This window comes from Scyliorhinus torazame, chromosome 2 (genome assembly GCF_047496885.1).
Source record: "Scyliorhinus torazame isolate Kashiwa2021f chromosome 2, sScyTor2.1, whole genome shotgun sequence".
Classification (NCBI taxonomy): Eukaryota; Metazoa; Chordata; class Chondrichthyes; order Carcharhiniformes; family Scyliorhinidae; genus Scyliorhinus; species Scyliorhinus torazame.
This window is the reverse complement of record NC_092708.1, coordinates 221,295,032-221,318,313: the sequence shown is the minus strand read 5'-3', so window position 1 is coordinate 221,318,313 and position 23,282 is coordinate 221,295,032. Positions and strand designations below refer to the sequence as shown.

Sequence of the window (23,282 nt, the reverse complement as noted above, 5' to 3'; positions counted from 1 at the left end):
AATCCAATACGGCCTTGCCTCTCGTTGGCCTATCTACATACTGTGTCAGGAAACCCTCCTGCACACATTGGACAAAAACAGATCCACCTAAAGTACTCGAACTATAGCATTTCCAGTCAATATTTGGAAAGTTAAAGTCCCCCATAACAACTACCCTGTTGCTTTCGCTCCTATCCAGAATCATCTTTGCAATCCTTTCCTTTACATCTCTGGAACTTTTCGGAAGCCTATAGAAAACCCCTAACAGGGTGACCTCTCCTTTCCTGATTTTACTTCAAAGTTATTCAAAGAAGTTATGGATAGATTAGGAATAAAACAATTTAAATCAACTGCGTACCATCCAGAATCGCAGGGAGTGTTAGAAAGGTGGCATCAGACATTAAAGACAATGTTGAGGGCGTATTGTCTCGATCATCCAGAGGATTGGGATAAGGGAATTCCATTCGTACTGTTTGCAATTAGGGATGCACCTAATGAGTCTACCAAATTTAGTCCGTTTGAACTAATTTTTGGTCATGAGGTAAGAGGACCACTTAAATTGATTAAGCAAAAATTGTTGGGTGAGAAATTGGAAATTACAATATTGGATTACGTGTCAACTTTTAGGGAATGATTAAATAGAGCAGGTGAATTGGCTAGACAACATTTGAAAGTTGCACAAAATGTGGTGAAACGGGTAGCGGACAAGAAATCCAAAGTTAGTAGTTTTGCAAGTGGGGATAAAGTTTTAGTGTTGTTACCAGTGGTAGGGGAGCCTTTAAAAGCTAGGTTTTGTGGACCGTATCAGATTGAAAGGAAATTAAGTGAGGTGAATTATGTGGTAAAAAGACCAGACAGAAGGAAGACTCACTGAGTGTGTCATGTGAATATGCTTAAAATGTACTTTGAAAGGGAAGGAGAGAAAAAGGTTTTAATGATTCTAACTCAAAGTGACGAACCAAATCCAGATGACTGTGAATTTGACATACCTCAAATTAAATTGGAAAATGAGGATGCGCTTAAAAATTGGGATGAATTGTTAAGTTACCTTCCAGAGGAAAAACGAACTGACCTGAAAGAGTTATTGATATCACATGGGCAAGTATGTAGGGATAAATTGGGAAGTACTAAAATGGCTATACATGATGTAGATGTGGGAAATGCTGTTCCTATCAAACAACATCCATATAGACTTAATCCTTTAAAATTGGCACAGGTCAACAAAGAGATTGAGAGTATGCTTAAAAATGGCATAATTGAAGTGGGTTGCAGCCAATGGAGCTCACCCACAGTGATGGTACCTCAACCAGACGGTACGCAACGGTTGTGTGTGGACTATAGAAAGGAGAATGCAGTTATCAGAACCGGACTCTTACTCTATCCCACGTTTGAAGGATTGCATTGAGAAAGTGGGACAATCTGCTTTTATTTCCAACTTCCAGACATGGAAAGAACATTTAAAACATCGTATGGAGTTCTTCGATCGACTTCAGGATGTGGGGTTGGTGATGAACCTAGCCGAAAGTGAATTTGGAGAAGCTCAAATCACTTTCCTTGAGGAGTTTCCGATACCCTCAAGACGAAGGGAAATAATGCGATTTCTTAGCATGAGTGGATTTGATCGAACATTTGTGCAAAGGTTTTGTAGCGTGATTACTCCACTGATGGACTTGCTAAAGAAACGTCAAAAAATTTCAATGGACAGTGGACTTTCAACAGGCATTTGACTGCCTGAAAGCTGCGATCACCAATGCTCCTATATTGGAGAATTGCAATGGGCTCTGTGGTCAGATTGAACTAAAGTATCTGATTCTAAAGAAAAATGCCGAGGAGTAGAGGAATGGATGGATCATGCAGAGACTTTGTTCAAAGAGACTGTCAATCGAGAAGGTTTTCGTTTGGAGGAAGAAGAACAAAGAAAAATGCGCTATATTATTATACCTGTTTGCGTGTGTTTTTTTTTAAGACGAAACGTATATTTACTGTGTACATTTCTTAGTGGATGGTGCAAAAGTGAAAAATGAAACAATCTTGAAGTTGATGGCTTATTTTTTTTTTCTTGGGGGGAGGTGTCATGTGAGAGTGCCTTTAAGAATTGGATGTTGAAGAAATGTACCTTTAACAAATGAAGCTGATCATATTACTGAAGTGATGTCACAGGGGGGGGAGCTGAGCTCACTTCTGCTTTTGGTTTCGGTTTGAGAGAGCAGCTTGGGTGTGTCTGTGTGTTTTGCTGAGAGCAGCTGAAAAGTGCCTGGCTGGTTTGCTGTGAGCTGCTTAAAAGGAGAAAGCCAGTTTGAGACAGCAGTTTCAGAAGTTCTGGTTTGCTGTGAGTTGCTTGAAAGGATAAAGCCAGTTTGAGAGAGCAGCTTGGGTGTGTCTGTGTGTTTCCAGTGAGTTGCAAGAAGAAAACACAGAACTGGTCTGTTGATGTCTGCAAATCCAAAGACTATAAGTATATTGAATGTAACCTCATGTCTGTTGTTAAAGGGGAAGCCTTTTGGATGTTTGAAGGAACATTTTGAGGGATTATTTAGTGTTGTATTATTTTCGGGGTTATCTTTGAAGTAAGGGGTGTTAAGGGACCAATGTTTATTTAAAAGGTTAAGTTGAGTTCATGGAATAAACATTGTTTTGTGTTAAAAACCACGTGTCCATAATTGTAATATCACACCTGGGGAACAAGCCGTGTGCTTCAAAAGCAACAATCCATAAAAGGGGGAGGTTGGTTGAACTCCACGATACATTTTGGGGTTCTGAAAACACCTCGCCCATAACAGTACAAACATACCCCAACCTCCCTCCCTCGTGCAGTCATACCCCAACCTCCCTCCCTCATGTAGCTACACCCCAACCTCCCTCCCTCGTACAGACATACCCCAATCTCCCTCCCTCGTACAGACAGACCTCAACCTCCCGCCCTTGTGCAGACATACCCCAACCTCCCTCCCTTGTACAGACATAACCCAACCTCCCTCCCTCGTACAGACATACCCCAACCTCCCTCCCTCGTAAAGACATACTCCAACCCCCCTCCCTCGTATAGACGTACCCCAATATCCGTGCCTTGTATATACATACTCCAGCCTCCCTCAGTCGCATATATATATATATATATATATATATACACCCCAACCTCCCTCCCAAAAACCCCAACCCTCCACATACAGACATACTCCAACCTCCCTCCCCGTATAGAAATACCCCAACCTCCTTCCCTCGTATAGACATATCCCAACCTCCTTCCCTCGTATAGACATATCCCATCCTCCTACCCTCGTATAGACATACCCCAACCTCTGTCCCTCGTACAGACATACCCCAACCAGCGGAAAGGGGGGGAAGGGGGAGGCAGGGAAGTGGAGAATAAGGGCAGTGAGTCTAATATATGGGTAGCTAGGAGTTAGGGCGGGGGGAAGCTGTGTATGTTACTGTGGGGTTTTTACATGTGTAGGGCCGCTCTGCTATTTATAATGTTGATATGTTAAAATGTTAAAATTATAAATGCCTCAATAAAATGTTTTAGTAAAAAAAGACATACCCCAACCTCCTTCCCGGTATAGACATATCCCAACCTCCCTCCCTCGTATTGACATACCCCAACCTCCATCTCTCATATAGACATACTCCAACCTCCCTCCCTCGTACAGACATACTCCAACCTCCTTCCCTCGTATTGACATACCCCAACCTCCCTCCCCGTATAGACATATCCCAACCTCCGTCCCTCGTATTGACATACCCCAACCTCCGTTCCTCATGTAGACATACCCCAACCTCCCTCCCTCATGTAGCTACACCGCAACCTCCCTCCTTCATACAGACATACCCCAACCTCACTCCCTCGTACACATACCCCAACCTCCCTCCCTTGTACACATATCCCAACCTCCCGCCCTCGTATATACCCCATCCTCCCTTGTATAGACATACCGTAACCATCTTCCTTGTACAGACATACCCCAACCGCCCTCTCGTTTACTCCAACCTCCTTTGACAGCCATGCCGTCTAATTTCCCACTCTAATGAGATTCACCAGATTCCACCCCTTACGTGAGAGTATTTGGAATGTTCCTGTTATAAGGCTTGGATTGGATTGGTGGATTTGTTTATAGTCATGTGTACTGAGGTACAGTGGAAAGTATTGTTGTGCGTACAGCTCAGTCAGATCATTCCGTACATGAAAAAAAACCATAATCAGGCAAACATAAAATACATGATGTAAATACATAGACACAGGCAGTGGTGAAGAGCTACTCGGTAGAGAAGATGTGTGAAGAGATCAGATCAGTCCATACGAGGGTTGTTTAGGAGTCTGGTAACAGTGGGGAAGAAGCTGTTTTAGAATCGGTTAGCATGTGTTCTCAGACTTTTGTATCTCCTGCCCGATGAAGAACAAAGAAATGTACAGCGCAGGAACAGGCCCTTCGGCCCTCCAAGCCCGTGCCGACCATGCTGCCCGACTAAACTACAATCTTCTACACTTCCTGGGTCCGTATCCCTCTATTCCCATCCTGTTCATGTATTTGTCAAGATGCCCCTTAAATGTCACTATCGTCCCTGCTTCCACCACCTCCTCCAGTAGCGAGTTCCAGACACCCACTACCCTCTGTGTAAAGAAACTTGCCTCGTACATCTCCTCTAAACCTTGCCCCTCGCAACTTAAACCCATGCCCCCTAGTAATTGACCCCTCTACCCTGGGGAAAAGCCTCTGACTATCCACTCTGTCTATGCCCCTCATAATTTTGTAGACCTCTATCAGGTCGCCCCTCAACCTCCGTCGTTCCAGTGAGAACAAACCGAGTTTATTCATCTGCTCCTCATAGCTAATGCCCTCCATACCAGGCAACATTCTGGTAAATCTCTTCTGCACCCTCTCTAAAGCCTCCACATCCTTCTGGTAGTGCGGCGACCAGAATTGAACACTATACTCCAAGTGTGGCCTAACTAAGGTTCTATACAGCTGCAACATGACTTGCCAATTCTTATACTCAATGCCCCGGCCAATGAAGGCAAGCATGCCGTATGCCGTCTTGACTACCTTCTCCACCTGTGTTGCCCCTTTCAGTGACCTGTGGACCTGTACTCCTAGATCTCTCTGACTTTCAATACTCTTGAGGGTTCTACCATTCACTGTATATTCCCTACCTGAATTAGACCTTCCAAAATGCATTACCTCACATTTATCCGGATTAAACTCCATCTGCCATCTCTCCGCCCAAGTCTCCAAACAATCTAAATCCTGCTGTATCTTCTGACAGTCCTCATCGCTATCCGCAATTCCACTAACCTTTGTGTCGTCTGCAAACTTACTAATCAGACCAGTTACATTTTCCTCCAAATCATTTATATATACTACAAACAGCAAAGGTCCTAGCACTGATCCCTGCGGAAAACCACTGGTCACAGCCCTCCAATTAGAAAAGCATCCTTCCATTGCTACTCTCCGCCTTTTATGACCTATCCAGTTCTGTATCCACCTTGCCAGCTCACCCCTGATCCCGTGTGACTTCACCATTTGTACTAGTCTACCATGAGGGACCTTGTCAAAGGCCTTACTGAAGTCCATATAGACAACATCCACTGCCCTACCTGCATCAATCATCTTTGTGACCTCCTCGGAAACCTCTATGAAGTTAGTGAGACACGACCTCTCCTTCACAAAACCATGCTGCCTCTCACTAATACGTCCATTTGCTTCCAAATGGGAGTAGATCCTGTCTCGAAGAATTCTCTCCAGTAATTTCCCTACCACTGAAGTAAGGCTCACCGGCCTGTAGTTCCCGGGATTATCCTTGCTACCCTTCTTAAACAGAGGAACAACATTGGCTATTCTCCAGTCCTCCGGGACATCACCTGAAGACAGTGAGGATCCAAAGATTTCTATCAAGGCCTCAGCAATTTCCTCTCCAGCCTCCTTCAGTATTCTGGGGTAGATCCCATCAGGCCCTGGGGACTTATCTAACTTAATATTTTTTAAGACGCCCAACACCTCATCTTTTTGGATCTCAATGTGACCCAGGCTATCTACACAACCTTCTTCAGACTCAACATCCACCAATTCCTTCTCTTTGGTGAATACTGATGCAAAGTATTCATTTAGTACCTCGCCCATTTCCTCTGGTTCCACACATAGATTCCCTTGCCTATCCTTCAGTGGGCCAACCTTTTCCCTGGCTACCCTCTTGTTTTATGTACGTGTAAAAAGCCTTGGGATTTTCCTTAACCCTATTTGCCAATGACTTTTCGTGACCCCTTCTAGCCCTCCTGACTCCTTGCTAAGTTCCTTCCTACTTTCCTTATATTCCACACAGGCTTCGTCTGTTCCCAGCCTTTTAGCCCTGACAAATACCTCCTTTTTCTTTTTGATGAGGCCTACAATATCTCTCGTTATCCAAGGTTCCCGAAAATTGCCGTATTTATCCTTCTTCCTGACAGGAACATGCCGGTCCTGAATTCCTTTCAACTGACACTTGAAAGCCTCCCACATGTCAGATGTTGGTTTGCCCTCAAACATCCGCCCCCAATCTAGGTTCTTCAGTTCCCGCCTAATATTGTTATAATTAGCCTTCACCCAATTTAGCACATTCACCCTTGGACCACTCTTATCCTTGTCCACCAGCACTTTAAAACTTACTGAATTGTGGTCACTGTTCCCGAAATGCTCCCCTACTGAAACTTCTACCACCTGGCCGGGCTCATTCCCCAATACCAGGTCCAGTACCGCCCCTTCCCTAGTTGGACTGTCTACATATTGTTTTAAGAAGCCCTCCTGGATGCTCCTTACAAACTCTGCCCCGTCTAAGTCCCTGGCACTAAGTGAGTCCCAGTCAATATTGGGGAAGTTGAAGTCTCCCATCACCACAACCCTGTTGTTTTTACTCTTTTCCAAAATCTGTCTACCTATCTGCTCCTCTATCTCCCGCTGGCTGTTGGGAGGCCTGTAGTAAACCCCCAACATTGTGACTGCACCCTTCTTATTCCCGATCTCTACCCATATAGCCTCACTGCCCTCTGAGGTGTCCTCCCGTAGTACAGCTGTGATATCCTCCCTAACCAGTAGCGCAACTCCGCCACCCCTTTTACATCCCCCTCTATCCCGCTTGAAACATCTAAATCCTGGAACGTTTAGCTGCCAATCCTGCCCTTCCCTCAACCAGGTCTCTGTAATGGCAACATCATAGTTCCAAGTACTAATCCAAGCTCTAAGTTCATCTGCCTTACCCGTAATGCTCCTTGCATTAAAACATATGCACTTCAGGCCACCAGACCCGCTGTGTTCAGCAACTTCTCCCTGTCTGCTCTGCCTCAGAGTCCCTATTCCCTAGTTCTCCCTAAATGCTCTCACCTTCTGACCTATTGCTACCGTGCCCACCCCCCTGCCATACTAGTTTAAACCCTCCCGTGTGACTCTAGAAAACCTCGCGGCCAGGATATTTATGCCTCTCCAGTTTAGATGCAACCCGTCCTTCTTATATAGGTCACACCTGCCCCGGAAGAGCTCCCCGTGGTCCAGATAACGAAAACCCTCCCTCCTACACCAGCTGTTTAGCCACGTGTTTAGCTGCTCTATCTTTCTATTTCTAGCCTCACTGGCACGTGGCGCAGGGAGTATTCCCGAGATTACAACCCTAGAGGTCCTGTCTTTTAACTTTCTGCCGAGCTCCCTGAACTCCTGCTGCAGGACCTCATTCCCTTCCTGCCTAGGTTGTTAGTACCAATATGTACAACGACCTCTGCCTGTTTGCCCTCCCCCTTCAGGATGCCCTCTACCCGTTCGGAGACATCCTGGACCCTGGCACCAGGGAGGCAACATACCATCCTGGAGTCTCTTTCATGTCCACAGAAGCGCCTATCTGTGCCCCCGACTATAGAGTCCCCTATTACTATTGCTCTTCTGTGCTTTGACCCTCCCTTCTGAACATCAGAGCCAGCCATGGTGCCACTGCTCTGGCTGCTGCCGGTTGCCCCTGCTACGTTATCCCCCCCGACAGTATCCAAAGGGGTATACCTGTTCGAGAGGGGGAGAACCACAGGGGATTCCTGCACTGACTGCCTGCCCTTTCTGGTGGTCACCCATTTCCCTGCCTGCACCTTGGGTGTGACCACATTTATATAACTGATATTTACGACGCTTTCCGCCACCTGCATGCTCCTAAGTGCATCCAATTGCCGCTCCAACCGAACCATGCGGTCTGTGAGGAGCTGCAGTTGGGTGCACTTTCTGCAGATGAAGCCATCCGGGACGCTGGAAGCCTCCCGGACCTGCCACATCTCACAGTCCGAGCACTGCACCCCTCTAACTGACATTGCGTCAATTAATTAGTAAATTAAAGTTAAAAGTTTTTTTTTAATTTTAAAAAGTTACTGTTAACTATCTGTTTCCTAGCACTAGATTTCTACTATAAATGTGAAAGCTAAATATAGTACTCTCCGATCTCTGGCTTAGATACCCCTCTAAATAATAATTAAGTAATTATGTTTAATTAGTTACCAATGTTTAATTTTTAAATTTAGTGTAGATTTCCAACCAGCCACTCAGGTCACAGCTTTTCTGTGATATCACTTCAATTCCCCCCCCCCCACCACCACACACACACAATTTGAAAAGGTAATAAAAGTAAAAATGAGTAAAAATCACTTACTTACCTTCTGAGGGTCTTGGATGTTCTCAGGTTCTCTCCCTGACAGAGACTGCTCCTCCTCCTCCGAACGGCTCCCGAAACTAGGCTGCGATCTTTTTGAATCTCCGCTCCGACTCGCAGCTCCCGCGCTTTTTAAATCTCCGCTCCGACTCGCAGCTCCCGCGCTTTTTAAATCTCCGCTCCGACTCGCAGCTCCTGCGCTTTTTAAATCTCCGCTCCGACTCGCAGCTCCTGCTCTTTTAAAATCTCTGCTCCGACTCGCAGCTCCCGCGCTTTTTAAATCTCCGTTGGGAGAAGTTGGGAGATTGAGTATGCCGGGTGGGAGGGGTCTTTGATTATGCTGCACGCTACCCAAGGCAGTGGGAGGTGTAGACAGAGTCAATGGATGGGAGGCGGATTTGTGTGATAGACTGGGCGGTGTTCAAGACCCGCTGTAGTCTGTTACGGTCTTGGGCCGAGCAGTTGCCATACCAGGCTGTGATGCAGCCAGATAGGATGCTTTCTAGGGTGCATCTGTAAACATTGCTATGAGTTAATGTGGACATGCCGAATTTCCTTAGTTTCCTGTGGAAGAATAGACGCTGTTGTGCTTTCTTCTCCCCCTCAAGATATTCAGCGTTATATTAAAATAGGCTGTATTTGTAGGCCTCCATGTAAACTTATGAATGATACAGTAAATGAATAAAAAACACTTTCCCTTAAAAATTGTTTAATTTTCTCAGAGGCTGTCCAGAACCTAGGGCGAAATTCTCCCGAAACGCCGCGAGGTCCGCCGACTGGCGCCCAAAACGGTGCCAATCAGACGGGCATCGCGCCGCCCCAAAGGTGCGGAATGCTCCGCATCTTTGGGGGCCGAGCCCCAACATTGAGGGGCTAGGCCGACGCCGGAGGGATTTCCGCCCCGCCAGCTGGTGGAAACGGCCTTTGTTGCCCCGCCAGCTGGCGCGGAAATGACATCTCGGGGCGGCGCATGCGCGGGAGCGTCAGCGGCCGCTGACAGTTTCCCGCGCATGCGCAGTGGAGGGAGTCTCTTCCGCCTCCGCCATGGTGGAGACCGTGGCGGAGGCGGAAGGGAAAGAGTGCCCCCACGGCACAGGCCCGCCTGCGGATCGGTGGGCCCTGATCGCGGGCCAGGCCACCGCGGGGGCACCCCCCCGGGCCAGATCGCCCCGCACCCCCCCCAGGACCCCATAGCCCGCCCACGCCGCCTTGTCCCGCTGTTCTAAAGGTGGTTTAATCCACGCCGGCGGGACAGGCAATTTATCGGCGGTACTTCGGCCCATCCGGGCCGGAGAATCCAGCGGGGGGGCCCGCCAACCGGTGTGGACCGATTCCCGCCCCCGCCGAATATCCGGTGCCGGAGACTTCGGCAACCAGCGGGGGCGGGATTCACGGCGGCCAACGGCCATTCTCCGACCCGCTGGGGGGTCGGAGAATGACGCCCCTAATACGTCAGATCAACCTGTTCAACTCACAAGTATCATTTACAAAAGTGGAAAATTTTTCTCCATACCTATAAAATCAGAGAGTCGTACATTTCTTGGTCGTATGAGTATACCTTCACGAATTAATTCTTCATAGAGGGAATCAATTGTCCTATATAAAATCAAGATGAACTTTTAGTGCATATCTATTTATACCATGGTTCAAATATGTGTATCCATTGATGAGCACATTTCTATAATAACTATTTTAATTATCCAAGGAACTGCACAATGGCTAATTTAAATGGTGGAGGGTTTACCTCTGACTGTTGGTACAATGGGCTTCCTCCTGAGCAGTGTCATTCTATGAACCATGCACTTAACTCTTGAAGATACTAACTCGTTGAAAAGTTTGGCTGATGTGGCTATTTGGCATTCCTGGTGTTATTTCACATTTTAGTTATGTTTCACCTTTTAGTTATGTATTAGTAATGCTTATTTCCTGGATAAGAATACAAGGATGTCAGCTGGGATCAGTATCAACTAAAATGTTAAATATGCAAGTCTACCAGCCAGTTCAGATTCCACAGAAGCTCTTAGACAGTTTTAAAGTGTGTACATGATTTATATGTTTCTTCTTTATCTCTTTTTAACTCCGGGCAATTATTTTAGAATACTTGTTGGATGCTTAATTTCATGATATTTTACTTCTGCGGTAATTGGTATTGTTAAATAATTTGGTGTGAACACAATTCCACAGAGCTCCAAACGAAACAAACTCATCCTGTTAGTATTTCAACCCATTGTATTGTGTCTTTGGGTTGAACACTGGTAGAATATTTCATTTGCCTGGTATCCCGAATGGTCTTTAAATACAAAGCCTTGATTTCAGCTTCAAACATTCTCTGTTTATTCAATTCACATCAGGTTGAATATTGTTTTGTATTGCAGAAAGCAGCCAGGTTTTGTTCTGAGAGAGCAGCATTTTGTAAATGTCCATTTATGTTAGCGTGATAAGCGGTTTAATATTTAGTGCTGTTGTTATGATTGAGCTTGATGTTAAACATCTTTGCTAATATGCTGTATAGTAATTCTGGGACAATGTTCTTTGCAGATTTTGTTTGTTAAAACTGAAGTGAGAAATAACATTCAATGCATTATTGGCTAGAATCTGAGGATTGTGGGTCTGCCCGAAGGGGTGGAAGGCCCGAGGCCGACGAAGTATTTTGCCACGATGTTGGCAAAGCTATTGGGGGAGGGGGACGATCCCTCCCGATATGAACTGGATCGGGCTCATCGGTCGTGGAGGCCTGTACCAAAGGTGAGTGAGCCGCCAAGAGTAGTAACTCTGTGTTTCCATAGGTATAGCATGAAGGAAAAAGTCCTGTGCTGGACAAAGCAGAAGCGGGTGGTGCAGTGGGCTGGAGCTGGTATACGCATATATCAGGACTTTACAGTGGAGCTGGCAAGGAGGCGGGCTGCCTTCAGCCGGGTGAAGAAGGCACTGTACATCAGCAAGGTGCGGTGCGGCATAGTATATCCAGCTAAGTTGAGGGTGACCTACAAATCCAAGGACTTTTATTTTGGGGCAGAGGAGTTTGCGAAGGCAGAAGGACTGTGGCAGAATTGAGAAATGGTTGTGTACCGATGTAGTCTCATGTAATTTTATTTTTTCACTACGTGTTGGTGTATGTACTAAATGAGTCGACGCTGTATGTATTTGGACAAGGAAAGAGATGGGACTTTCATTTGCAATGATGGTTCTTTGGGCCTTGGGTATGTATGCGGGGATTGCATTTCTTGGTTTTCCTGGGACCGGGCAAGGGGGAAGGAGACCCGGGCAGGGGCCTCCACGCTGGCCAGTTTAAGTCGGCCAGTGACGAGAGTGAGATGGGGGAGGGGCTGCGGCCATCGGAGCCTGGTAGAACAGGTTTTGGTGAGTCTAGCTGGGGTGAAAAGTTGGGAGAAGGAACCGAGGTTGGGGGGAGGAGTTTACAAGAGGAAGTGGAGGGGAGGAGTCTGGGAGGGGGGTCTACAATTCATGGGCGTCATTCACGGTACTCTTTCGGGGATTGGATGGCATTGAGTATTGGGGGGGGGGGGTGACTATATATGTCAATGATGACCATAGGCGATTCCGGATTCCTTTTTCTTTTTTCCTTTTTGTTCCAGCTTGGAAGGGTTTGTTTTACTTGATGCTTATATTGTTAGGTGGGCCGTTGTGTGGGGGGTGGTGCGAGGATGGGATCGTTGTAGTTAATAAGGGGATTGACATTGTATTCGTTACCATTTACTGTTTGTTGGTGGGGTGTAAATTCTGAAGAAAATGTGAAAATAGAGAATAAAATATTTATTTTTTTTAAATGCATTATTGACTCTGTTTAACAGTCCTTACAGTTACATGGCTGGCTTGGTTAAAAATGAACTTTGAACTTTAAAGGGGCCAAAGATGAGCCCATGAGCCACAAACCATTTGCACCATATCAACAATGAGTAATTCCCACATACGTGTTTTAGCAATACAATGACAGACTTCACTCATTGGTAACCAACAACTGAATCATAGGGCAGGATTCCCATTGGCTTCAAATGAACAGTGGGATTGTTTCTGAGTCCCACTTTAATCTGCAGAGGGAATCAGTCACAGCCACAGTTAAGTGTGTGGTCCAGAGAAACTGGATCCAATGCAGAAAGACGTTCAACAATCTTATTCACTCTAGCAAGCTGTTCAACATTGAACCCTCCGGGTGCTCCAGTTTCCTCTCATACTGCAAAGAGGTACAGGTTAGCTGGATTGGCCATGCTAAATTGCCCTTACTGTCCAGGGATGTGTAGGTTAGGTTACAGAGGTAGGACGGGGTGGGTGGGGGAGTGGACCTAGGTAGAGTGCTCTTTTGGAGAGTCGGTGCAGACTCGATGGGCCGGATGCCCTCTTTCTGCATTGTAAGGATTCTTTTATTCTAACCCTCAAGCAGACACATCAACTGAGGGTGTATGTTGCTCCTCAACACGGAAGGGATGCATACTCAGGGTACTTAATTATCCCTGAGCAAGGCTTAGAGCCATAGTTCTGTTGAGGCTGTGCCATCACTGATCGATGCAGCTCCTTACCTATGTGAGCATCAGCATTGGCCACTGAAGCCAGATATGCTTGGGCTGGATTCTCCGTTTTTGACACAATGTTGACACTGGGGCAGGATTTGTGGACTGTCACAACAGCAAAACTGGCGCCAAACCTGGACCGATTCAGCAAATGTGGAGGGGCTAGCAGTGGCGCCACGTGGAACACAATCGATTCCAATGAAAAACGGCGATGAATTTGTCAGGTCCGTGATTGACACTTGGGAGGCTGACAAGATGCAGCCGCATATACACATTACAATCACACACACTCATACCAGCCAACAAGATTGCACTGGTTGTGCTGGAGCGCACCCATACAGCTGAATGGGTCAGCTGTGACCAGAGGCAAATAGGGGAGTGGCCTGGGGGGCACCCATACGATCCATGGCCCTAAGTTCACAGTGGGTAGTCAGCGGCAGGTGCAGCTGCATGACTGCCTTGCCGGCTTCGGCAATGGTGTTCTATGTCCGTCCACCCCGACCCCACAGCCCACCTCCTGGCCAGCCCCCACTACTCCCCTCGGCCAGCGGCACAACAATCCACAAACTGTGGAGATGTTGGACACTTTCTGTACCCCCCCTCTCTCCCTCAGCAGCCATGATGCCGGTTTCACGATTTTAAAAAAGAACAAGTGAACCGCGCCGTCGGGAACTCCGCCCCTCGGAGGCGGAGAATCACAGAGGCCCCGGAAAATACTGGGTCAGGCCCGCTAATGATATGCAAATGGTGTTTACTGTACATGCGTTCCGGAATGCATTGACGCCACTGTCAAGGTGATGGAAAGTTGTGATTTGGCGTCAAATCAGCGCCCGCCACGATTTTGCCGTCGGAACCAATTCTCCGCTCAATCGAATTGTCCGATTTCGGCATTAGTCAATGGAGAATACCGCCCCTTATCTCTCTTTTTGGGCCCTGCATGAGGAACAGACACTCAAGCCCATGAGAAAGTCCAGATTCATAGTAAGAGTCCTAGAAATTTACAGCACAGAAGGAGACCATTTAACCCATCATGTCCACAACAGTCAACAAAGATCTGACCACAGTAATCACATTTTCCAGCATTTGGCCCATGGCCCTGGAGGTTATGGCAGCGCAAGTGAATATCTAAATACGTCTGAAATGTTACAAAGGTTTCTGAATCACAATTTCAATGAGGCATTTGATGTGCCAGTGAGTTCCAAACTCCCTCCATCCTCTGGATGAAAACGTTTCTCCTCAACTTCCCGCTTAGCCTTTGACCTCATACTTTAAATCAATGACCCCTAGCTTTTTACCCCTCTACTAATGGAGAAAGTGCCTTTATATCCACCCTATCTATGTTCCTCATAGTCTGACATGTTTCTAATAGGTCCCCTCATAACATTCGCTGCTTCAAGTAAAACAGCCCTGCAATTGGGAACATCCTTCCTGCATCCACCCTGTCGTGTCCTGTTAAACTTTTACATGTTTCTATGGGATCCCCCCCTCATTCTTCTGAACTCCAGCGAATAATCCTAACCAACTCAATCTCTCCTTATACGTCAGTCCCGCCACCCCAGGAAGCTGCCTGGTAAACCTTCGCTGCACTCCCCCCATAGGAAGAACATCCTTCCTCAGAAAAGGAGACCAAAACTGCATATATTCCTGCTGGGGTCTCACCAGGGCCCTGTATTTTTGCAGCAACACATCCCTGCTCCGTACTTGGATCCTCACTCTGGGAAGACCAACATAGCAGTTGCCTTTTTCATCGCCTGCTGCATCTGCATACGTACTTTCAGTGTCCGGTTTACACGGACATCCGGGTTTTGTTGCACGTTCCCCTCTCTCAACCTATGTGTTCTGATAATAATCTGTTTTCTTTTTTTGCAACCAAAGTGGATAACCTCACATGTTCGGCGGGAATTCAGCTGTTGGAGTGGGCGGAGCTACAGAGTCGCGCGGTGAGTATTTAAACTAGCTGCTTCGCGGATTCGAGTCTTTTCGGCGGGAATTCAGATGTTGAAGTGGGCGGAGCTGCTTCGCTGCTTAAACAGCGGCCACAGGGTCTTTTGGGATAAATTTGAAGAGTGACATCACAGCAAAGCAGTGACATGATTGGCTGGTAAGGAAAGCGCTCCAATTAGCAGTAGCTGGGAGAAATGTAACTCTTCGTGTGTTGGTAAGTATTGTGATTGGTAAGTAAAATCTTTATTCCTTTCACTTATTCATTATTTGATATTATATTTGTATTCAGTTAAGGTAAAGTGTAAAAATGGCAGGCGATCCCAGGCCCATGTTATGCTCCTCTTGTTCAATGTGGGAGCTCAGGAATGCGGCCGATGCCCCTGACTCCTTCATGTGCGGGAAGTGTGTCCAGCTGCAGCTCCTGTTAGACCGCATGACGGCTCTGGAGCTGCAGATGGTCTCACTTTGCAGCATCCGCGATGCTGAGGAGGTTATGGATAGCACGTTCAGTGAGTTGGTCACACCGCAGATTAGGATTGGTGAGGGAGACCGGGAATGGGTGACCAAAAGGCAGAGAAAGAGCAGGAAGGCAGTGCAGGTGTGCCCTGCGGTCATCTCCCTCCAAAACAGGTATACTGTTTTGGATACTGTTGGGGGAGATGACTCACCAGGGGAATGCAGTAGTAGCCAGGTTCATGGCACCGTGGCTGGCTCTGCTGCACAGAAGGGCGGGAAAAAGACTGGCAGGGCTATAGTCATAGAGGATTCAATCGTAAGGGGAGTAGACAGGCGTTTCTGTGGTCGAAAACGAGACTCCCGAATGGTATGTTGCCTCCCGGGTGCACAGGGCAGGGATGTCTCAGATCGGCTGCAGGACATACTGAAGGGGGAGGGTGAACAGCCAGTTGTCGTGGTGCATATAGGCACCAACGATATAGGTAAAAACTGGGATGAGGTCCTACAATCAGAATTTAGGGAGTTAGGAGATAAGTTTAAAAAGTAGGACCTCAAAGGTAGTAATCTCAGGATTGCTACCAGTGCCACGAGACAGTCAGAGTAGAAATTCAAGGATAGTCAGAATGAATACGTGGCTTGAGAGATGGTGCAGGACGGAGGGGTTCAGATTTTTGCGACATTGGAACCGATTCTGGGGGCGGTGGGACCATTACAAATCGGATGGTCGACACCTGGGCAGGACTGGAACCAATGTCCTAGGGGGTGCTTTTGCTAACACTGTTGGGGAGGTTTTAAACTAATGTGGCAGGGGGATGGGAACCAGATTAGGAAGTTAGAGGTCAGTAAAGAGGCAGCAACTAAAGCCAGTAAGGTACTAGATAATAAACACATTGTGACTAAGGGGAAGAGTAGACAGGGAAGAGATGATGAACGCAAAGGGACAGGTGGTCTGAGGTGCATTTGTTTTAATACGAGAAGTGTAGCAGGTAAGGCAGATGAATTTAGGGCTTGGATTAGTACCTGGGAATATGATGTTATTGATATTACTGAGACTTGGTTGAGGGAAGGGCAAGATTGGCAACTAAATATCCCAGGGTATAGATGCTTCAGGAAGGATAGAGAGGGAGGTAAAAGGGGTGGAGGAGTTGCATTACTGGTCAGAGATGATATCACAGCTGTGATTAAGGAGTGCACTATGGAGGATTCGAGTACTGAGGCAATATGAGTAGAGCTAAGAAATAGGAAGGGTGCAGTAACATTGTTGGGACTTTACTACAGGCCTCCCAAAAGCGAGCGTGAAGTAGAGGTACAAATATGGAGACAGATTACAGAAAAATGTAGGAGCAATAGGATGGTCGTGATGGCAGATTTTAACTTCCCCAACATTGAATGGGACTCATGTAGTGTTAGAGGCGTAGATGGAGCAGAATTTGTAAAGAGCATCCAGGAAAGTTTTTTAGAGCAGTCTGTAAATAGTCCAACTCGGGAAGGGGCCATACTGGACCTGGTACTGGGGAATGATCCCGGCCAGGTGGTTGAAGTTTCAGTCGGTGATTACTTTGGGAATAGCGATCACAATTCCGTAAGTTTTAGAATACTCATGGACAAAGACGAGAGTGGCCCTAAAGGAAGAGTGCTAAATTGGGGAAAGACCAAGTATAACAAAATTCGGCAGGAGCTAGGGAATGTGGATTGGGAGCAGCTGTTTAAGGGTAAATCCACATTTGAAATGTGGGAGTCTTTTAAGGAAAGGTTGATTAGAGTGCAGGACATACATGTCTCTGTGAAAAAGAGGGATAGAAATGGCAAAATTAGGGAACCATGGATGACAGATGGAATTGTGAGACCAGCTAAAATGAAAAAGGAAGCATACATAAGGGGCGCTATTCTCCCCCCCCCCCCACGCCGGGTCGTAGAATCGCCGGGGCACCGCGCGAATCGTGCCACGCTGCCCCGACCCCCGCACGCGATTCTCCCAGCCCCCGGAAACCAGCGGCGCGCGATTCGCACCGGGCCGCTCGGAGAACCACCAAGCGCCGATTCTCCGGTCCGGATGGGCCGAGCGGCCGCAACGACACGACAGGTTCCCGCCGGCGCCATCCATCCCTGGTCGCTGCCGGCGGGAACGCTGGGGGGGTGGCCTATGGGGGGGGGGGGCTCCTTCACCGGGGTGGCCTCCGATGGGGTCTGGCCCGCGATCGGGGCCCACCGATCAGCAGGCCGGCCTCTCCCCGCCCCCCCCCCCCCCCCCCCGGGCCTACTACCTCCTTCTGCGCGCGGCCCCATCCGGGCCTACTACCTCCTTCTGCGCGCGGCCCCAGAACACCGGCTCCATGTTGGTGAGGGACCAGCGTGCGTAAGACGTTCCCCACGCATGCGCAGGATGGCGCGGCCCAACTGCACATGCGCAGGATTGGGCTGCCCCAACTGCACATGCGCGGGTTGGCGCGGCGCCCATTTGGCGCCGCGTAAGGATGCAGGAGCTGCGTGAACCACTCCAGCGCCGTGCTGGCCCCCTGTGGGGGCCAGAATAGGTTGTGTCCAGGCCCTGTTTGCGCCGTCGTGAAACGTGAACACTTGGCCTCAATATCGGAGAATCACACCCTAGATCTAAGCGACTTAAAACTGATGAAGCTTTGGAGGAATATCGGGAAAGTAGGACAAATCTCAAACGCGCAATAAAGAGGGCTAAAAGGGGTCATGAAATATCTTTGGCTAAGAGGGTTAAGGAAAATCCCAAAGCCTTTTATTCGTATATAAGGAGCAAGAGGGTAACTAGAGAAAGGATTGGCCCACTCAAAAACAAAAGAGGGAATTTATGCGTGGAGTCAGAGGAAATGGGTGAGATTCTTAATGAGTACTTTGCATCGGTATTCACCAAGGAGAGGGACATGACGGATGTTGAGGTTAGGGATGGATGTTTAAATACTCTACGTCAAGTCGGCAGAAGCAAGGGGGACGTTTTGGGTATTCTAAAAGGCATTAAGGTGGACAAGCCCCGAGGTCCGGATGGGATCTATCCCAGGTTACTGAGGGAAGCGAGGGACGAAATAGCTGGGGCCTTAACAGATATCTTTGCAGCATCCTTGAGCACGGTTGAGGTCCCGGAGGACCGGAGATTTGCTAATGTTGTCCCTTTGTTTGAGAAGGGTAGCAGGGATAATGCAGGGAATTATAGACCTGTGAGCTTGACGTCAGTGGTAGGCAAACTGTTGGAGAAGATACTGAGGGATAGGATCTATTCACATTTGGAAGAAAATAGACCTATCAGTGATAGGCAGCATGGTTTTGTGCAGGGAAGGTCATGTCTTACAAACCTAATAGAATTCTTTGAGGAAGTGACAAAGTTAATTGATGAGGGAAGAGCTGTAGATGTCATATACATGGACTTCAGTAAGGCGTTTGATAAAGTTTCCCATGGCAGGTTGATGGAAAAAGTGAAGTCACATGGGGTTCAGGGTGTACTAGATGGATAAAGAACTGGCTGGGCAACAGGAGACAGAGAGTAGTGGTGGAAGGGAGTGTCTCAAAATGGGGAAAGGTGACTAGTGGTGTTCCACAGGGATCTGTGCCCGGACCACTGTTGTTTGTGATGTACATAAATGATCTGGACGAAAGTGTAGGTGGTCTGATTAGCAAGTTTGCAGATGATAATAAGATTGGTGGATTTGCAGATACCGAGGGGGACTGTCAGAGAATACAGCAAAATATAGATAGATTGGAGAGTTGGGCAGATGGTCAATGGAAGAGTCCTGGGAAAAATTGATGTACAGAGAGATCTGGGAGTTCAGGTCCATTGTCCCCTGAAGGTGGCAACGCAGGTCGATAGAGTGGTCAAGAAGGCATACAGCATGCTTGCCTTCATCGGACGGGGTATTGAGTACAAGAGTCGGCAGGTCATGTTACAGTTGTATAGGACTTTGATTAGGCCACATTTGGAATACTGCGTGCAGTTCTGGTCGCCACATTACCAGAAGGATGTGGATGCTTTAGAGAGGGTGCAGAGGAGGTTCACCAGGATGTTGCCTGGTATGGAGGGTGCTAGCTCTGAAGAAAGGTTGAGTAGATTAGGATTGTTTTCGTTGGAAAGACGGAGGTTGAGGGGGGACCTGATTGAGGTCTACAAAATTGAGAGGTATGGACAGGGTCGATAGGAACAAGCTTTTTCCAAGAGTGGGAGTGTCAATTACAAGGGGTCACGATTTCAAGGTGAGAGGGGAAAAGTTTAAGGGAGATGTGCGTGGAAAGTTTTTTTATGCAGAGGGTGTTGGGTGCCTGGAACGCTTTGCCAGCGGAGGTGGTAGAGGCGGGCACGGTAGCATCATTTAAGATGCATCTAGACAGATATATGAACAGGCGGGGAACAGAGGGAAGTATATCCTTGGAAAATAGGCGACAGGTTTAGATAAAGGATCTGGATCGACGCAGGCTGGGAGGGCCGAAGGGCCTGTTCCTGTGCTGTCATTTTCTTTGTTCTTGTTCTATCCACGTTATACTGCATCTGCCAGGTAATTTCCCACTCACTCATCTCTGCATCCACCTCACAGCTCACCCTCCCACCCAGCTTTATGTCATTTGCAAATTTGGAGATATTATATTTAGTTCCCTCATCTAAATCATTAATATATATTGTGAATGGCTGAGATCCCAGCACCCATCTCTCCGGTACCCCACTTGTCACTGCCTGACACTTAGAAAAGGAACCATTTATTCCTACTCTTTGTTTTCTTTCTGCCAACCATTTTTCCATCTATCTCAATGCACTACTCCCAATCCCATACGCTTTAATTTTACACACTAATATCTTATGTGGGACCTTACTGAAAGCCTTCTGAAAGTCCAAATAAACCACATCCACTGGGCAACACGGTGGCACAGTAATTAGCACAGCTGCCTCACATGCCAGGGACCCAGGTTCAATTCCGGTCTTGGGTGACTGTGTGGTGTCCCCCGTGACTGCATGGGTTTCCTCCGCGTGCTCCTATTTCCTCCCACAGTCCAAAGATGTGCGGGTTAGGTGGATTGGTCATGCTAAATTGCCCCTTAGTGTCCAAATATGTACAGGTTATGTGGGTTTATGAGGTTACGGGGCTAGGGCAGGGGTGGGCCTAGGTCAGGTGCTCATTCAGGGTCATGGCAGACTCGATGAGACGAATGGCCTCCTTCTGCACTGTAGGAATTCTGTTATTCTGTGTTACCTCCTCATCAACTTTACTAGTTAGATCCTAAAAGAATTGCAGTATATTTGTCCCCTTTATGTATAGAAACATTGAAAATAGGAGCAGGAAGAGGCCATTCGGCTCTTTCAGCCAGCTCCGCCATTCATTTTTAAAAATATGTATTTTATTACAAACGTGTCAAAACAGGTTTTCGCAAATAAACACCCCGGGAAACGTACTTCCCAGCAATCAACTATACAGTCTGCACAGATCCCCCTCTCCCCCCCCCCCCCACCACCCCTGCGACGAACAGCTCCTCAAACACGGTCACAAACCTCCCCCACATTTTCTCAAAGCCTCCTGCAGAGCCCCTTAATTCATATTTTATCTTCTCCAATCGCAGGAAGTCGTACAGGTCACCCAACCAAGCCGCTACCCCCGATGGCGATGCCGACCGCCACTCCAGTAAAATGCGCTGCCGTGCAATCAGAGAGGCAAAGACCACGACATCGGTCTTCCTCCTCTCCGTGAGCTCCGGCTTCTCTGAAACCCCAAATTCGCCACCAAATCCACCTCCTCCTCGACTATCCCGGCTAAGACCGTAAACACTCCCGCACAGAATCTTCCCAATTTTTCACAACCCCAAAACATGTGCACATGATTCGCTGGCCCCGGCCCACACCTCTCACACTCATCTGTTGCCCCGTGAAAGAACCCACTCATTCTCGCCCGAGTCATATGTACCCTGTGCACCACCTTAAACTGTATCAGGCTCATCCTTGCACAAGAAGAAGTCCCGTTTATCCTACACAGTGCCTCACTCCATACCCCCCAATTGACCCCCCTCCCAACTCAGCTTCCCATTTCTCCTTGATCTTCACCACCTGCTCGCCTCCCTGATCCCCCAGCCACTTGTATATATCCCCAATTCTTTCCTCCCCTTCCACATCCGGAAGCAGCAGTCGCTCCAGCAGGGTGTATCCCGGCAACCTAGGGAACCCCCTCCAGACCTTTTGCGCAAAGTCCCTAACCTGCAGGTACCTGAACTCACTCCTGCTCGGCAGCTTAATCCTCTCCCTTAACTACTCCAGACTGGTGAACTCTTCCTCCAAATACAAATCCCTCACCTTGACCAGCCCCACTTCCCTCCACCTCCTGTATACACTATCCATCCCCCCCGGCTCAAACCCATGATTCTCGCACAGCGGCGTTAGCACCGACATCCCTTCCACCCTAAAAGGTCTCCTCAACTAATTCCATATCTTCACCGTGGACTGCACCACCTACTCAGAGCCATTGGCAAAGCTGCCGTCACCATAGCCCTCAAATTAGACCCCTTTCAAGATTCCTCCTCCATCCTAACCCACTCTACCCCTTCTGCTCTGCCATTCATGTGTTCATGGCTAATCATCCAACTCAATAGCCTGATCCCACCTTCCCCCAAATTCTTTGATACCTTTCGCCCCAAATGCTGTATCTAACTGCTTCTTGAAAACATACAATGTTTTGGCTTCAACTACTTCCTGTGGTAACAGATTCCACAGGCCGGCCACTCTCTGGTGAAGAAATTTCTTCTCATCTCTGTTCTAAATGGGTTACCCCGTATCCTCAGACTGTGACTCCAGGTTCTGGATACCCCTGCCATTGGGAATATCCTTCTTACATCTATCCTTTCTAGTCCTGTTAGAATTTTATAGGTTTCTATGAGATTCACCATTCATTCTTCTGAACTCCAGCAAATATAATTCTAACTGATTTAATCTCTTCTCATATGTCACTCCCGCCATCCCAGGAGTCAGTCTGGTAAACTTTTTCTGCACTCCCTCTACAGCAAGAACATCCTTCCTCAGATAAAGAGACCAAATCTACACACAGATTCCAGTGTGGCCTCACCACTTGCAGCAATAACTGCAGCAACACATCCCTGCTCCTGTACTCAATTCCTCTCACTATGAAGACTAACATACCATTTGCCTTCTTTACCGCCTGCTGTACCTGCATGCTTACCTTCAGGGACTGGTGTACGAGGACACCCAGGTCTCGCTGCACATTCCCCTCTCCTAATTTATGGCCATTCAGATAATAGTCTGCCTTCCATTCTTTGCTACCAAAGTGGATAAACTCGCATTTATCCACAGCAGACTGCATTTGCCATTCATTTGCCCACTCACTCAACTTGTGCAAATCACACTGAAGGGTCTCTGCATCCTCCTCACAGCTCACCCTCCCAACCAACTTTGTATCATCTGCAAATCTAGATATATTACATTTTGTTCCCTTATCTAAATAATGAATATATATATTGTGAATAGCTGTGGTCACAGCACCGATCCCTGCAGTACCCTACTAGTCACTGACTGCCATTTGGAAAAGAGACCTGTTAATTCCTATTCTTTGTTTCCTGTCTGCCAACCAGTTTGTAACCATCTCAATACACTACCCCTAATCCCATGTGCTTTAAACCCTTCTGAGACTTTGCCGAAAGCCTTCTGAAAGTCCAAATAAACCATATCCACTGGCTCCCCCTTATTAACTCTACTAGTTACATCCTCAAAGAATTTCAGGAGGTTTA

The 23,282-nt window shown here is 47.6% G+C and overlaps 1 protein-coding gene across 2 annotated transcripts in view; it reads right to left on the bottom strand.

Moving 5' to 3' along the window:
• Positions 1–23,282, bottom strand: part of LOC140396113 (dynein regulatory complex protein 11-like) — a 291,112-nt gene that overhangs the window by 118,714 nt on the left and 149,116 nt on the right. For both annotated transcript variants that reach the window (XM_072484239.1, XM_072484248.1), the window contains exon 13: positions 10,139–10,221. In XM_072484239.1, coding sequence (XP_072340340.1) covers positions 10,139–10,221 — 83 coding nt within the window. The remainder of the gene's footprint in view (positions 1–10,138; positions 10,222–23,282) is intronic.